Genomic DNA, 18804 nt, shown 5'->3' with positions numbered 1-18804 from the left:
ACACATTATCTTTCTTGTGTCTCTTCAGAAAAGGGCACTAATCCCATCCATAAGGGCTCCACCTTCATAGCCTAATTATTCCCAAACCCCTACCACCACCTCCATACTATCACACTGGGGATTAGGAATTAAACATACGAATTTTGGGAGCAAAACATTCAGTCCACAGTAATACTCAAAAGTGTAATTGTGGCATCACATGGCAATTCAATTTTTAACTCTTTGAGGAATAGCCATACTGTTTTCCACAGCTGCTCTGTCATTTTACACTACCGCCAACAGTGACCACTGGTTCCAGTTTCTCTACATCCTGCCCACACTTACTATTTTGTTTTGATTTGATTGATAGCAGTCATCCTAGTGGGTCTGAGGTGTTATCTCATTGTAGTTTGTTTTTTTTTAAGATTTTATTTATTTATTTGTCAGAGAGAGAGAGAGAGAGCGCACACAAGCAGGCAGAGGCAGAGAGAGAAAGAAGCTCCCCATTGAGCAGGGAGCCCGATGTGGGACTCTGGGATCATGATCTGAGCTGAAGGCAGCGGCTTAATCCACTGAGCCACCCAGGCATCCTCATTATGGTTTTAACACACATTTCCCTAATCATTAGTAATTCTGACTATCTTTTCATGTGCTTATTGACCACTTGTATACCTTCTTTGGAGAAATGTTCTAGACTTGAAAGTCTATTCAAGTCCTTTGTCCATTTTTGAATAGGACTTTTTTTTCCAGTTGAGTCCTAAGAATTTTATATATATATTCTGGATATTAATCCCTCATCAGATATATGATTTACAAATATTTTCTTCCATTTGGTGAGTTATCATTTTATTCTATTTATTCTTTTTACTATGTTCTGTGATTCGTAAGCTTTTAATTTTTATGAAGTCCAATTTGTTCTATTTCTGTTGTTGCCTGTGGCTTAAGGTCTTATCCAAGAAATCACTGCCAAATCCAATGTCATGATGCTTTTGCCCTATGTTTTCTTCTAGGAGTTTTATAGCTTTTACGTTTAGGTCTTTGATCCATTTTGAGTTAATTTTGAGTTAATTTGTATATGGCGATAGGTAGGAGTCCAACCTCATTTTTTTGCATATGGTTTATCCAGTTCTCCCAGCACCACCTGCTGAAAAGACAGTCTTTTCCCCACCAAATGGTCTTGGCACCTCTGTCAAAAATCATTTGGTCATATATTATTTCTAGGCTTTCTATTCTATTTCATTGGTCTTTATGACTGTCTACATGCTGGTAGTACATGGTTTTATTCCTACAGCTTTATAGTAAGTTTTGAGATTAAGGCGGTTGTAAGTCCTCCATCTTTGCTTTTTTTTTTTTTTTTCCAAAACTGTTTTAGCTCTTCCTGGAGATTCTATAAGAATTTTTAAATGGATTTTTCTATTTCAAAAAAAAAAAAAAAAAGTCATTGGGATTTTGACAGGGATTGCACTGAATCTGCAGATCAGATCGGGTGCTACAATATTAAATATTCCAATCCATGGACACAGAAGGTCTTTCCCTTTATTTATATCTTTAATTTTTTTTCAGTAACGTTTTTAAACTTTTCACTGTGTAAGTCTTTCACCTCCTTGGCTAGTAAGTTAATTCCTAAGGATTTCATCATTCTTTTTGTTCCTACTGTAAATACGACTGTTTTCTTAATTTCCCTTTCAGACTGTTCACTGTTAGTGTACAGAAATGCAACTGACTTTTAGGTGTTTTGTATACTGCTAATTTGCTGAATTCATTTATTAGTTCTAACATTTTTGTTAGAATAGATTTGTTTGAAATCTTTAGGGTTTATACACATAAGATCATATTATCTACAAACAGGTAATTTTACGGGTGCCTGGATGGCTCAGTGGATTAAGCCTCTGCCTTCAGCTTAGGTCATGGTCTCAGGGTCCTGGGATTGAGCCCCACAACGGGCTCTCTGCTCTGCAGGGAGCCTGCTTTCCCCCCTCTCTCTCTGCCTGCCTTTCTGCCTACTTGTGATTGCTCTGTCAAATAAATAAATAAAATCTTTAAAAAAAAAAGTAATTTCACATCTTCCTTTCCAGTTTGGATGCCATTTCTTTCTTTTACTTAATTGCTCTGGTTAGAACTTCCAGTATCTGTTGAGGAGAAGCAGCCAAAGGCAGACAGACATCCTTGCATTGTTCCTGGTTGTAGAGAAAAACCTTTCTTTCACAACTGAGTGTCATGTTCACTATGGATTTTTCACATATGGCTTTTATTACATTGAGGCAATTTCCTTCTATTCCTAGTTTGTTGAATGTTACCATAAAAGGGTGTCAAATTCTGTCAAATGCTTTTCTGCATCAACTGAGATGCTTACGTGTTTTTTCCCCTTTATATTGTTGATGTGTTATATTACATTGGTTGATTTACATATATTAACTATCCTTGCATTCCAGGAATCCCACTTGGTCATGGTGTATAATCCTTTTGAAATCTCTGCATTTTTTTTTTTAAATTTCTGCGTTGGGGTTCATATTCCTGTACTGTCAGTTGACTTGGGTATCAAGGTAATGATGTCTTTATAAAGCAACTAAGAAAGTGTTTTCTCCTCAGTTTTTTGGAAAAGCTTGAGAAGAACTGATGTTCTTTTAATATTTGGTAAAAATCACCAGTGAATACATCAGGTTGGGGACTTTTCTTTGTCAGAAGATTTTTTTTATTACTAATTCAATCAAGTCTGTTCAGATTTGCTCTTCAGTTTCAGTCTTGGTAGGTTTTATGATTTTAGAGATGTGTCCATTTCAAAATGTGTTATCCAATTCACTGGTACACAACTGTTCATAATAACCTTACATATTTAGTTTCTGTAGAATCATAGTAACGATCCCACTTTCAATTCTAATTTTAGGGACTTGAGTCCTCTCTGTCTTTCCTCCCATCTTTAGTCAAGCTAGCCAAAGACTGGCTAATTGTGTTGGTCTTTTCAAAGAACTTGCTGTTGGTTTCTTATTCTCTGTTTTCTTATTCTCTATTTTTTACTTATCTCAGCTCTAATCCTTATTACTTCTTTTATTCTGCTAATTTTAGGTAAGTTTCTTGTTCTAAATCTTTATGATATAAAGTTAGAGGTGGCTGGTTTGAGATCTTCTTTTTTAATGTTAGCATTTTTATAGCTATAATTTCCTTCTGAGACTGCTTCTGCTACATACCACAAGTTCGGATATACTGTGTTGTGGTTTTCACTCATCTCTAAATACCTGCTAGTTTTCCTTGTGAATTTTTTTGACCCATCTGTTTTTTAAGAGTGTGTTATTTTCCCAATATTTGTGAATTTTCCAGTGTTCCTTCTTCCACTGATTTCTAATCAACCCTTGTAGTCAGAGAAGATACTTTACATATTTTTTAATTTGATCGAGACTTGATTCTTGAGCTAACATATGGTCCATTTTGAAGAATGTCCCATGTGCACATGAGAAAAAAGTGTATTCTGTTGTTTGGCATTCTGTAGAGGTCTATAAGATCTGTTGATTGTGTTGTTCAAGCACTCTTATTTTTTATTTAGCTTCAGTCTGGTTGTTTATCCACATTTTTAAAAAGACTTATTTATTTATTTAGAGACTGTGCACATGAGCAGGGGGTAGGGAGAGAGGAAGTGGGAGAAAGAGAATCTCAAGCAGACTCCACACACTGAGCATGGAGCCTGACTCAAGGCTTGATCTCACAACCCTGAATCACGACCTGAAGCAAAATCAAGGCTTAACCAACTGAGCCATTCAGGTGCCCCTGGCTGTTATATTCACCTTTGAGAGTAGGTTATTATTAAGTCTCCGGCTATTATTGCAAAATGATTTCCCCCTTTGTCAATTTTTGCTTCACATATTTTGACAATCTGTTTTTAGGTGCACAGATATGTATAATTGTTGTATCCTCTTATTCTACTGAAACTGTTAGTAATATGAAAATCTGACTTGTAATCTTTTTGATTTAAAGTTTGTTTTTTGTTAGTACAGCAACTTCTACTCTTTTGGTTACCATTTCCATGGGGCATCTTTTTCTGTCCTTTCACTCTCAACTGACTTATACTTTTGGATCTAAAGTGAATGCCTTATAGATAGTATAGAGTAGGATCGTTTTAAAAAATCAATTTTGCCAAGCTCTTTCAACTGAAGAGTTTAATCCATTTACACTTAATTACTGACAAAGAGGTGCTTACTTCTGCCATTTTGCCAATTTTTCTGTAAGCATTACAGCTTTTTACAGCTTTTTTGTCTTTCAACCAGAAGGACACCCTGTATCATATCCTGCGAGGCTGATCTAGTGGTAACAAACTCCCTCAGCTTTTGTTAATCTAGGAATGCCTTGATTTCTCCCTTGTTTTGCTGGATATAAGATTCTTGGCTGATAGTTCTTCTTTCATTTGAAAATATCAACCCACTGCCTTCTGACCCTCAACACTTCTGGTAAGGAATCTGCTGAAAATCTTACTGAGATCCTTTTATATGGTAAGTCCTTTCTCACTGCTTTGAACATTACCTGAAGTTTGCTATTATAATGTGGCATTATAATGTGCACTGGCATGGGTCTCTTTGAGTATACACTATTTGAAGTATGTGGAGCTTCTTGGATGATTATATTCATGTCTTCTGTAAAATTTGAGATGTTTCTGTCACTAGTCTTTTAAATCATCTCCCTACCCCTTTCTATTTTCCTTCTGGGACTCCCACAAAGTGTCTGCTGCTGTACTTCATAGTATTCCTCAGATCCCTTAGGCTCAGTTTACTTCAATTTTTTTCCCTTTTCCTCAGACTTGATAATTTCAATTGTACTATTTTCAACTTCACCAATTCTTCTGCCTGCTCAAATCTGCTTTCAAGTAATTAATAAATTTTTCATTTCAGCTATTGTACTTTTCAGCAGCAGAATTTCTTTTTGGTTTCTTTTCAGGTTTTCTATCTTTTTATTGATATTTCCACTTTATTCATGTTTCATTTTCTTGACTTTGTCCACATTTTACTTTGGCTCTCTGCACATCTTCAAAAGCTGTTTTAAAGTATCTGTTGAATAAAATGGTCATCTGGTCTTTCTCAGGGACATTTTCTGTTCATTTATTTTCCTTTGGATGGGCCATATTTTTCTATTTGTACATCTTGTGATTTTGTTGTTGTTACGAGACATTTGAATCTTATAAGTCTGAGGTCAGATTCTCCCACTTTAGCAGGGTTTGTTGTTTTTTGTTTTTACTGCTGCAAGGTATCTTTGTGCTGGGGATCAACCTACATTGTAAACTTAAAAGTATTCTCAGGTCTTTGCAGAGCTGTAGCTTGCCTTGGGTTTGCACACTGACCTTTTCTATTCTGCTATATATGTGTTTTTGAATGTCTTAGTCCTTGATATTAGGAACATAAGATGGTGCAGTGCACTATGGAAAGCACTATGGTGTTTCCTCAAAAATTAAATACAGAATTACCATTTGACCTAGCAATTCCACTATAGGGTATAGGGTACAGGGGAAAAAAAAAAAAGATGAGAACAGGGATTCAAACAGATACTTAAACACTCATGTTCAAAACAGCATTATTCACAATAACCCAAAGGTAGAACCACCCAAATGTCCATTTGAAGATGAATAAACAAAATGAAGCATGCATACAATGAAGTACTGTTCAGTCTTAAAAAGGAAATTAACTCAGATTCATGCTATATATAACGGATGAATGTCAAAAACATTATGGTAAGTAAAATAAGCCAGGCACAAAGGGACAAATATTCTTTGATTCCACTTATATGAGGTATTTAGAATAGTCATATTATACACAGAGACAGAAAATAGCATAGTGGTTACCGGGGGATTTGGTGTCATTTGCAGGGGTGGGGTGGTAGGGGTGGACAGAGAGTTATTATTTAATGGGTACAGAGTTTTAGTATGGGATGAAGGAAAAGTCTGGAGAGGGACAGTGGTAATGGTTGCACAGCAGCGTAAATGTACTTAATGTCACTGAACGGTATACTTAAAACTGGTTAGTTAGGGGGCGCCTGGGTGGCTCAGTGTTTGTTTAAGCCTCTGCCTTCGGCTCAGGTCATGATCTCAGGGTCCTGGGATCGAGCCCTGCATGGGGCTCTCGGTTCAGTGAGGAGCCTGTTTCTCCCTCTCTCTCTGCCTACCTCTCTGACTACTTGTGATTTCTCTCTCTCTGTCAAATAAATAAATAAAATATTAAAAAAAAAAACCAAACAAACTGGTTAGTTAGTTTTAGGTTATGTATACTTTACTATAATAAGAAATAATGAATGAAACAGCAACAAGGAAAGTATGAGCCATTCATAAATAAGTGTTTGTGTATAAATATTAAGTACAGACAGACATATCTGAAAGATTAGCGAAATATTTATGGTATTAATTTGAGTGGTAGAATTTCTGGGTGATTTTAACTTTCTTATTTATACTTTTTTTCATCAATATGTATATTATTACCTTTAGACTCGTGGGGGAAGGATGTAGAAACGAAGCTATTTTCATTCGAGGAGAGGGGCAATAGAAATGATCTAAATTCATACTAATATTGCCTATCATGAGTGCTCTACATGTGTTTCACATCTACCTGAAAGCTAAAAATGTGGAATACTCTGAGTCCTCCATGAGAACAGGAGAACAACCTGTAGTTATACTTGGCTTAACTGAGGTTACTATTTTCTCCTTAAACTTTTTATTTAAGTATAGCATACACACAGAAAAGGATACATAACTGTAGAGCAAAATGAATTTTCACAAAATAAACACACCATGCAACCAGGAACCTGATCAAGAAACAAAGTATTACACAGGTCCCATTATGTCTGCCTAATTCACCATGCCCCCAAGGGTAACCAATAACCTGACTTCAAGATCACAGGTTAATTTTGCAAGTTCTAGTTTTTATACTGGTATTTAAAAAAAAAAAACAACAACCAAAAACCTATTCATCTTGACTGCTAATATAAAACCAGATGCAAGACAATAAGAGTGTTTCTATGATAAATCTTCAAATCCAAGTAACATATAAATCAATCACATTACTTCAAAGTCAGACTTTGTCTAAAGTAACCCCTTTTGTCCTATCACCATCAATGTAGTAAACCCCAGTTTATGCCAGGTATTGGCCTAAACGCTTTACATACACTTGCAAATTTAAATGTTAAAACAATTCTGTGAGATTCAAAGAATTTTAATAGGGATAGATGGCTAACTGACAATAAACACAGGGTTTAAACCTGGTAGTGTTGACTCCAAAACCCATGATCTTTTTCTGATACCATGTTAGAGTTAGTTACCTAATAAACTGTTTCATTTTTGAGTGTCTGAATTTGGGGGTCTTCCTTTCTTTCTTTTTTTTTTAAACTTTGTGTATTTTATTTTTATTTTCTTATTTAGTCCAATCAGCCAACATAAAGTTCATCATTAGTTTTTACATAGTGTTCAATGATTCATTAGTTGCATATAACATCCAGTGCTCATCAGATCATGTGCCCTCCTCCTTAATACCAATCACCCAGTTACCCCATCCCCCCACCACCCTCCCTTCTGAAACCCTTAATTTATTTCCTGAAGTCCGGAGTCTCTCATGGTTTGTCTCCCTCTCGGATTTCTTCCCATTCAGGTTTACCTTATTTCTCTCCCTCCTATTGTCCTCTGCCTGATTCCTTATATTCCACATATTAGTGAAACCAGGTAATAGTCTTTCTCTGCTTGACTTATTTCACTTAGCATAATACCCTCCAGCTCCATCCATGTCAATGCAAATAGTATTATTCCATTATTATTATATTATTATTATTCCATTGTATATATGAGCCCCATCTTCTTTATCCATTCATCTGTTGAAGGACATCTCAGCTCCTTCCACAGTTTGGCTATTGTGGACATTGCTGCTAGGAACATTAGTGTGCAGGTGCCCCTTCTTTTCACTATGTCTGTATCTTTGGGGTAAATACCCAGTAGTACAATTGCTGGGTCATAGGGTATCTCTATTTTTAACATCTTGAGGAACCTCCATACTGTTTTCCAGAGTGGCTCCACATCCTTGAAAATTTGTTGTTCCCTGTCTTGTTAATTTTTGTCATTCTAACTGGTGTAAGGTGGTATCTCATTGTGGTTTCGATTTGTACTTCCCTGATGGCAAGTAATGTGGAACACTTTTTCATGTGCCTGTTAGCAATGTGTATGTCTTTGGAGACGTGTCTGTTCATGTCTTCTGCCCATTTCTTGACTAGATCATTTGATTTTTGAGTGCTGAGTTTGGTAAGTTCTTTATAGAGCTTGGGTATCAGCCCTTTATCTGTTATGTCATTTGCAAATATCTCCCATTCTGTAGATTGCCTTTTGGTTTTATAGACTACTTCCTTTGCTGTACAGAAGCTTTTTATCTTGATGAAGTCCCAAGAGTTCATTTTTGCTTTTGTTTCCTTTGCCTTTAGAGAGAAGTTGCTGTGGCCGAGGTCCAAGAGGTTACTATCTGTACTCTCCTCTAGGATTCTGATGGATTCCTGTCTCACATTTAGGTCTTTCATCTGTTTAGAGTTTATCTTTGTGTATGGTTTAAGAGAATGGTCCAGTTTCATTGTTCTGCATGCAGCTGTCCAATTTTCCCAGCACCATTTATTGAAGAGACTCTTTTTTTCATTGGATATTCTTTCCTGCTTTGTCAAAGATTAGCTGACCATAGTCTGGGCTGTTTTGACCACTGATCTATGTGTCTGTTTTGTGCCAATACCATGCTGTCTTGATGATCACAGCTTTGCTATGTAGCCTGAAGTCAGGCACTGTGATACCTTCAGCTTTGGTTTTCTTTTTCATTATTCCCCTGGTGATTCAGGGTCTTTTCTTGAGCCTGACTTTAAAGAGTGTTCAGCGTTATTTCAGACAGGCAGTTAAGCTCTCTGCAGATCAACTTTCAAGAACTGCTTTTAAACTCTGTTGGTGAGGGTTATGGTAGCCTTTAATCTAGGTCTACCTTAGCCTTAATAATAAAGGCATGATCTTTCTAGGTTCTCTACTGAATGTCCAAAATGTTCAACAATGTCTCTTCCTGTGTCTGATCAGAACACTACCATCTCTCAATTCTTTGTTACCTCTAAGAATTGTTTAGCTTATAGTGTCCTGATATTTGTGCTGTTCCCCAGTAATTGTTCTTTGCCTAACCTCTTGAAATCTCTATATTTGCACAGCTTAGTATTCAGCTAAAGACTCAATGGTACACTGTGTAGACATTAGAGTTCTCTCTCTGGGTACTACCCTTCTCTCTGATATTATGCCCCACAAATTCCAGTGACTGTAGCCTCTATAAATCCTGATTTCTGTTTCCTCAACCCCAAGACCACCATGCTCTGCTTAAAACCTCCTTCCATGTGTTATGATCCAGAAGGCTTTTCCAGGCTGAAAACCAGGACCATATTAAGACTGTTTCCCACTTCCTGGTAATCAAAATGCTTCAACAGTTGGCCAAGTTTTGAAAACCAATGTTTCACAGATTTTTGTCCAGTTTTTTATTTATGATGGGAGTGCAAGTGCAAATTCAAAAACATTATTCCATCATGGCTGGGAATATAATTGCTCTCTCCAGTTCCTTTCTTAAGGGAGTGATACTGAAATATCCTTATGGTATTAATTTTTCTCCAACTGTGAAAGTTAAAAATCATAAAAGTTTTAAACATTACTATCTCTGTGGCAAGTCACCTTAATTTTACACTGTACTTCCTAAAAATCAACTTTATTTAGAAATATATAAGGGGGGCCTGGATGGCTCAGTGGGTTAAGCCTCTGCCTTTGGCTCAGGTCATGATCCCAGGGTCCTGGGATCGAGCCCTGCATCGGGCTCTCTGCTCAGCAGGGAGCCTGCTTCCCCGCCCCCCCCCCCCCCCCCCCCCCCGTCTCTCTACCTACTTGTGATCTCTGTCAAATAAAGAAATAAAATCTTAAAAAAAAAAGAAATATATTTTCCTCAATTTACAGCTATGCTAAGATAAATAATTAGTCCTGAAAATGGAATTCCATTCCTTACTTATGCACACTTTATTTAATCTGAATTCCATAAAACATTCCTTTATAAGTAGGAAGAGGTGGTTTGTTTTTTTTTATTTGTTTTACAATGGCTTACAAGACAACTGATTCTTTTACAATTCTGGTGGTCAGAAGTCTAAAATTAAGGTGTTGGAAAGGCTGTGTTCTGGACTCTTCAGGGAGTAATCAGTATCTTGCCTTCTCTAACTTCTATAGGACAACTGCATTCTGTGGCGGGTGGCCTCTTCCTCCATCTTCAAAGGACATTTTCCTAATATCTGGTTCCTGGTTATCTCCCCTTTTCTCTCACTTTTTCTCAGCATATTACTTCCTTCTTGTAAAAACCCTTGTGATTGTATTGGTCCCACCCAGACAACCTCGCATAATCTCCCCACCTGAAGATTCCTAATTTAATCACATTTGCAAAGTCCCCTTTGCCACATAAGGTAACATATTCACAGGTTCTTGAGATTAGAATGTGGACATCTTTGGAAGGCCATTATTCTACCTATTGCAATATGTTAGCACCTGCTTCGTTTCCAACACTGACCTGATCTCTAGGAAATCAGAGATAAATGAACACTGCCCCTCCCCCTTTCTGAGCTGAACTGCAGGCCAAAGGAAAGATTTAGTTCTTATAAAATGTAAAGGTTTTTCTTATAATGATTAAAAAGCAAAATAATTAGGACAACCATAAATAATTAATATAAGAATAAACTAGGTCTTACAATGGGGTAGATGCAATTTATTTTTATGAATATAAAATTAACAAGAGGGTAAGGAATAGGAGACAAAATTATAATTTACCTCTTATTTGCCTGTCAACAACTCTCATTTCCTTTCTTATCTTCAATGACCATTCATTGACCTGGGAAAAATTTTAGAAAACAATTGTAAGAAAAGCCAACACTACTAATTCACCAAATTTTAAAGAATTTTATAATTCTACATTTATTCTAGACAAAAAATAAATCCATTTTCAAACAAAAGCTTTAGGGCCAAATTCTATTTTTTTTCATCTTTTTATTCACAGTACAGAAGTCCCAATTTATTTAAAAATTCTTATCTGAAGGCAGGCAGTAAGAAGTACTTTATTTAAGACCTCAGAGAGAGTTCAGGACTCTGTAGGTACATAAACATTTTTCAGGAGGTGCACAGGCATAGTAAAAAGTGATCTTTAAAAGTTGAAAATCTTTCATTGGGGAGGGTATGTGCTATAGTGAGTGCTATGAATTGTGTTAAGACTGATGATTCACAGACCTGTACCCCTGAAGCAAATAATACATTACACGTTAATAAAAAAATAAAAAAATAAAAGTTGAAAATCTTTTGAAACCTATTTCAAAACCTGTTCTTCCTGTGTCAAGAGTTCATCTTTTCCTTCCTCTTTTCAACAATAATGCTTTTTCATTTTACAAAGGACAGAAATTCCTCTGACCTATGTTTATTATAATGATATATTTCCCTTAGAGGGAAAAACATCTAAAGCACTAAACATAGAGCCAAATGGAAATAACAGTGTGGGTGTTGAGAAAGCACTGAACTACTCTAATGACTATCGAATTCTTATGCAACTTAAGTGTTTTCTAATTCTTCAGTTTCAAAAGAAATTGAAGGAAAATCAGAATTGTCAGCTGATAATCATTAAAATGAAATTTACATTAAATAACTACATGCCCTTTGCCATAGAACACAGAGTTTCAAAGAACAATGACATAATAAAACTTCTAATACCATTGATTTATTTATATTAAGAGTGTTTCTCAGCATTGGAGTCTAATAAAACATAAAACAGGGCTTTCTTCCAGTTGTGGCAGCTTGTGAGGAGGATCTCTTGTCTGTGCCCACAGCCATGCAGTCCACAGACTCTCTGCAGTTGGTGCAGGTCTTTGGAGGCAGGAAGATGGGCACAGCTCTGGCACTCTGCAAATGGGGTAACAGCCTCATTAGGTGGATGGGCATTCCCTGGAGATGATCCAACCATGCACAATGCAATCCAAGTTACTGAAACCTCTTCGGTTTCTGGGCAAGGAGTGACTAGCTGGCATGGAACCCCCAGACTACGAAGGGTAGTGGTCATAAGACACAGATTCACACATTCAGTCCACCTCCAAGCCAGGGAGGCCTGTTACCAGAAATAGGTGGTTAGGCTTCCAAGAAGATTAAAGACATCTTTATCTTGTACGACTAGATGCTGCTGGTAGCTGACCCCCATCACTGCAAATCCAAAAAGTTTGCCTGTGATCACTACCAGAAATCGAACCAATAAGCCCATCAGGAGAATCAGGATTCACCTTTACAAAAGCAATGACTACGGGATTTAAACTTACAAATAATGAAACAGGAATAGGATTGATGCTGAACCTTGTAGCAGTCATCCATGGGGACATAACTAAATAGCATTAAAAAATTTATAAAAATATTGGGACACCTTTGGCCCAGGTCATGATCCCGGGGTCCTGGGATTGAGTCCTACATCAGGCTCCTTGCTCAGTAAGGAGCCTGCTTCTCCTTCTGACTGCCCTAAATAAAATCTTTAAAAAAAAAAAAAATCTAGACAATTAAGAGAAAGTATACTTCCAATAAATTTCACTTTTTAATGATTTCATTAAAATCATTATTTAACAAAATCTATAAAAAATTTATTTTGCAAAAGCTGTGGTAACTCCAACCAGAAGAAATATTAAGGTGCTTAAAATCACATGGATATGAGATTTTTAGAATTTTAACATTAGGTTTATATATTTCTTAAGGTAAAATTCATATAACATAAAAATAACCATTTCAAAATATACAATTCAATGGCATTTAATGGCTTCATAATGTTGTAGAATCATCAACTCTCCTTAGTCTCAAAAACTTATTAACACGTCAGAAGAACACACTATACTCTTTAAATAATCTCTCCCTATGTCCCCCTTTCCCCAATCCCTGGCAACCACTAACTTGCTTTATCTCTTTTGATCTTTTCACTTTCATATAAAAAGGATCATACAACATGCAGTTCCTTGTGCCTGGCTTCGTTCATTTAGTGTCGTGTTTTGGGGGTTCATCCATGTTGTGGTATGTATCGATACTTCAGTCCTTTTCATGGCTGAATAATATTTGCTATACGTATACAACACAACTTGTTCATTCATACATCCTTTGATGGACCTCTGGATTGTTTCCATCTTTTAGGTACTGTGAATAGTGCTGCTATAAACACTTGTATACAAGTATTTCCTTGAATTCCTATTTTTGATTCTTTGGAATATGTATCCAGGAGGGGCAGAATTGCTGGGTCATATGGTGATTCTATGTTTATCTTTTCAAAGAACTCTAACACTATTTTACAAAGAAGTTTCACCATTTTACATTCCCTCCAGGAATGTTCAAGGGTTCTTATTTCTCTACATCCTTGCCAATACTGTTAGCCTCCAATTTTTTAATAACAGTCAACCTGCTGGATGAAATGAAGCAGTTATTTCATTACGGTTTTGATTGCATTTCCTTAAATATCAATGAAGTTAAATATCTTTTCATGTACTTGTTGGCCACTGGAACATATTTTTTTGAGAAATGTCTATTTATGTCTATTCCTTTTTAATTGTCTTTTTGTTGCTGGCTGTATGAGTTCTTTATACATTCTAATAGAACCTTATCAGATGTAACATTTACAAATAAATTCTCCCATTCTATAAGTTATCTTTTCACATTCTTGATCATGTCCTTAGATGCACAAAATCTTTAATTTTGATGATTTTCAATTTGCCTATTTTTTCTTTTGATGCTCATGCTTCTGATGTCATAGTTAAGAATCCACTGCCAGATAGGTGGTCATGAAGATTTACCCCTATGTTTTTATCCAAGACTTTTATAGCTTAATAAGCGTTTTATTTTAATTTCTGTATATGGAATGATGGAGGGGTCGAGCGTCACTCCTCTACATGTGAATATCCACTTGTCCCAGCACTATTTGTTGAAAAAGACTACCCTCCCACTATTAAATGATCTTAGCACCCTTGCAGAAAATCAACTGGCTATACATGTATGGGTTTGCTTCTGAACACAATTCTATTCCTTTGGTCTATACATCTGTCCTTATGCCAATACCACACCCTTAACATTACCATAGCTTCACAGTAACTTTTGAAATCAGGAACTGTGAGTCCTCCAAATTTGTTTTTCTTTTTCAGGATTGTTTTGGCTATTCAGGGCCAATTGTATTCCATATGAATTTGGAGGTCAACTATCTATTTTGGAATTTCGATAGGCATTGTACTGAATCTGCAGACTGCTTTGGGTGGTACTGCCATCATTACAGCATTAAGTTTCACAATCTATGAATTTGACATTTCTTCCAGCAATATATTGTAATTTTCAGTGTACAAGTGATTTGCTTCCTTGGTTAAATTCTTTCCTCAGTATTTTGTTCTTCTAGATACCTTTGTAAATGATTTTATTTCCTTTTTAGATTTTTCACTGGTGTGAAAAACAAGTAATTACTTTATGCTTGTCTTAAAACCTGTCAATTTGCTGAATTCACTTATAAGTATTAGTGAGGATTCTTTGGAGTTTTCTATATATGGAATCATGCCATCTGCAAAGAGATAAAGTTTCACTTTTTCCTTTTCAATGTGGGTATCTTTTATTTTTTTTTCTGGCCCAAGTGCTCTGGCTAGAACTTCTAGTAGAATGTTGAATAGTAGTGGCAAAACCAGGTTGTCTTTGTCTTGTTCCTGATCCTAGAAAAAAGCTTTAGTTTTTCACAATTCACTATAAAATTAGCTGTAGTTTTCATGTTATCATGTTAAGTTGTAGTTTTCATGTTAAGAAAGTTCCCTTCTATTCTTAGTTTGCTGAGTGTTTTTATCACAAAAGGTATATATGTATTTTGTTTCAAGTCTAATAAGATGACTGTTTTATTTCAAGCATAAAAGTGCTACATTAAGAGAAACCCATATGGTGAAAACAGAATGAAAGTAAATGGCATTTCTCCTTTCAAGAAGAAAGAATAATTTAAAATGTCTGACTATAAATAAGAATGTGTGCATGTATGTTTTAAGTGAATATTGATGGGGATCAAATTCCCGTGATACTTTTAAAAGAGTGATGTAATAATTTTACAATATTTACAATATGCCAAAAATTACAACCTGCACAACTCTACTTAAAACCTCATTATGATAAAAAAAAATTAAATGATGATTTATAACTATTCAAAAGGGCACAAAAGTAGTCAAAATTACTTCAGGAGATATAGGAAAAAATTTGAAAACACTATTACAATCTAACCAGAACTTTCAGAATCAGCAGAAAAGGAAATCCAAGTCTCACAATTCAAATGTTCACTGAGCTCAATGTGCTACTGATGCAGCAGGAAACAAAGATTCTACCTTATGAACTTACATTCTAAGGAAACAAAGACAGTAAGTAAATAAACAAGGAAATACTCTTGTCACAAAATGAGTGCTAGGGAGAAAATGAAGCAAGGAAAATAGGATGAGGGCAGTTGTTGGGGGACATTCGTAATTCATACAGGGTGGTGGAAGAAAGTTCAACAGCTAAGGTGACTTTTGAGCAGACTTCGAAAAATCTGCAAGGAAACCATGTGACCATACTATGGGGGGCAGGGAGGACTCTAACATTTTAATCAGAGTGAAAACAAACACCACTAAGGGACCTAAACAAAAGAGTATCCTTCCCTGTAGACCAAAAATGAATTTGGTTAAATAATTTTTGTTTGAACTAGCAACATGGATAGGTAAAGCTATTTGATTCAGGTTTATAGAAAAAATACTGGGATTCCTGGGTGACTCAATCAGTTAAGCATCTGACTCTTGATTTCAGCTCAGGTCATGATGTCAAGGTTGTTAAGATCGAGCCCTGTGTCCAGGTCCACACTGAGCATGGAGTCTGTTTTAATATTCTCTCTCTCCCTCTCCCTATACCTCTCCCCCCAATTCCACCTATGTGCACTCTCTGAAAGAAAGCAAAAAAGGAAAAAAAATTATCTTTTATATTATAGTTTTATAAGGCAGCAAGTTACTCCTAATCTTGTTTATTACAAAGCTAAACATAAATTTTAGATTTTTATTCTCATGGGTCAAAGTACTGATTATGATTAGCTCCTATTATTTCTAATGCTTTCAATGGCTAATTCCTGAGGATACCAAATCAGGTGGAAGCAAGGCACCCATGAGTACAAACCTGTAGCAGTTACAAGAATTCCAGGAACCACATGTAAGATAAGTTTCATAATTTAAATTCAAATCTTAATGCAAGGCAGAATGAAACAGTGATTTTCAAACTTGTTTTTAGTAACGGAATCTTTCAAATAAATCTAACATGAAACTCCACAAATACAAGAAGTATTATATCAATACACACTTATGCAGGATCAGATTGATAATTTTTACTACTATAAGGTAAATAAATGATAGGTTATCTGTCTTGATGAAAGATAAAATTTTAAATGAGCTGTTACAGTTTTATACCAACCTTAGCATCCAATTTATTTCTGTATTTTGTTTCTATGTCCAATATTGAGAAAATTCTAATTCAAAAAGATAAGAAGCTATCTATTTATTCTTATAACTATTACTACAGTTTGTCTTTCAACTTAATGTCATCCATTGCTTAAATAAACCCAGAAGCTCAAAATTCAAGTCATTAAAAACTGGTTATTTTAGGGCACCTAAGTGGCATAATTGGTTAAGCATCTGACTCTTGGTTTTGGCTTAGATCGTGATCTCCAGGTCATTAGATCAAGCCCCACATTGGACTATATGTTCAGCGTAGAGTCAGCTTGCGTTTCTCTCTCCTTTTCCCTCTGTCCGCTTCTCCCTCCCGCCGTGTGCATACACTTTCTCCCTAAAACAAATGAATCTTAAAAAAAAAAAAAAAAACTTGTTTCAAAGTTTCTCATTACAGTGCTTAACTGCTCATATTCAAGGGGTGAGTACTCAATCCAATACATTAGATGACAATGGTGAAATGACTTTTGTAAAAATGCACCGTTGCACTTTTCATAGTAGCAAAAGACTAGAAATTACCTAACATATGTCAATAGTACACTAAACATATTAGAGAATTTCCATAAACTGACATTATGCTCTAACTAAAAAGAAAAAAAGCAATGCAATGAGGACTACCCAAGAAATTAATTCCCAAAATATAAAGGAAAACAGCAATGTAAAGGACATTGACAGTATGACATATATGTTAGAGAAAGAGGGATAAAGAGGGAAAGGAGAAAGAGAAGGAACAGAGAAAGGGAGGGAAAGAGGTGGAAAAAGGGAAAGACGGAGATATTTATATGTTCATATATTATAGAATATCAATGGGAGAATCCATAAGAAATTAGGCTGCTTTCAGGGTTGGAAACTGAATAATTTGTGAACAAAAGTGAAAGACTTATTATTATTATTTTTAAAGATTTTATTTATTTATTTGACAGAAATCACAGGCAGAGAGGCAGGCAGAGAGAGAGAGGGGGAGGCAGGCTCCCCATTGAGCAGAAAGCCTGATGTGGGGCTCGATCCTGGGACCCTGAGATCATGATCTGAGCTGAAGACAGAGGCTTTAACCCTTTGAGCTACCCAGGCACCCCAGATTTAGTTTTCAGCATACATAAAGATATACTTTGCTGCCTTTTGAATTTTATAGTATGTACAAATATAGTCTATTCCAAAAAATATTTTTAAAAAAATGAATAAGGAAAATATCAGGTTCTGGATTGGAAGAATACTGTTAAAATGTCCATGTTACCCAAAGCAACCCATAAATTCAATGCAATTCCTATCAAAATACCAACATCATTTTTCACAGAACAAGAACTAATACTAAAATTTGTATGCAACCACAAAAGACTGTGAATAGCCAAAGCAAACTTGAGAAAGAAGCTCAAGGTATCATAATCCCGATTTAAAAATATATCACAAAGTTATATGTAGTAACAATATGGCATTGGTAGAAAAACAGATCAGTGGAAGATCAGAAGTGAGAATTCAAAAATAAAACCCAAGCATATATGGACAGTTAATCTATGACAAAGGAGGCAAGAATATAAAATGGAGAAAACACAATCTCTTCAATAAATGGTGCTGGGAAAACTGGACAGCTGCATGCCAAAGAATGAAATTGGCCTACTTCTTTACAGCATTCACAAAAATAAACCCGAAATGGATTAAAGGCCTAAATGTGAGACCATAAAACTCCTAAAAGAAAATTTTAGGCAGTAATCTCTTGGACATCAACTACAGCAATATTTTTCTCAGCAAGGGAAACAAAAGCAAAAAGAAATCATTAGGATGATACTGATCTAGATGACACTAAACTAAACTAGAAAGCTTCTGCACCATGAAGGAAACCATCAATAAGATGGAAAGGCAACCAACTGAGTGGGAGAAAATATTTGCAAATGATATATCCAATAAGGGTTAATATGCAAAATATATAAGGAACTCCTCTAACTCAACACCAGAAACACAAATAATCTGATTAACAGGCAGAAGACTTAAATAGGGGGCGCCTGGGTGGCTCAGTGGGTTAAAGCCTCTGCCTTCGGCTCAGGTCATGATCCCAGGGTCCTGGGATCGAGCCCTGCATCGGGCCCTCTGCTCTGCAGGGAGCCTGTTTCCTCCTCTCTCTCTGCCTCTCTGCCTACTTGTGATTTCTGTCAAATAAATAAATAAAATCTTTAAAAAAAAAAAAAAAAGAAGACTTAAATAGAATTTTTCCAAAGAAGACATACGGATGATCAAAAGACACATGAAAAGATGCTCAAAATGACCAGTCATTAGGGAAATGCAAATCAAAAACACAATACAATG

At 35.8% G+C, this 18804-nt stretch overlaps 1 protein-coding gene across 2 annotated transcripts in view; it reads right to left on the bottom strand.

The window, feature by feature from the left end:
* The window catches only part of RNF103 (ring finger protein 103), a 106021-nt gene that overhangs the window by 25932 nt on the left and 61285 nt on the right, over positions 1-18804 (bottom strand). For both annotated transcript variants that reach the window (XM_045979078.1, XM_045979077.1), the window contains one exon: positions 10796-10856. In XM_045979078.1, the coding sequence (XP_045835034.1) occupies positions 10796-10856 (61 nt within the window). The remainder of the gene's footprint in view (positions 1-10795; positions 10857-18804) is intronic.

Source organism: Meles meles, chromosome 15 (genome assembly GCF_922984935.1).
Source record: "Meles meles chromosome 15, mMelMel3.1 paternal haplotype, whole genome shotgun sequence".
Classification (NCBI taxonomy): domain Eukaryota; kingdom Metazoa; phylum Chordata; class Mammalia; order Carnivora; family Mustelidae; genus Meles; species Meles meles.
The sequence above is the reverse complement of the archived record's forward strand: the minus strand, read 5'-3'. Positions and strand labels throughout refer to the sequence as shown.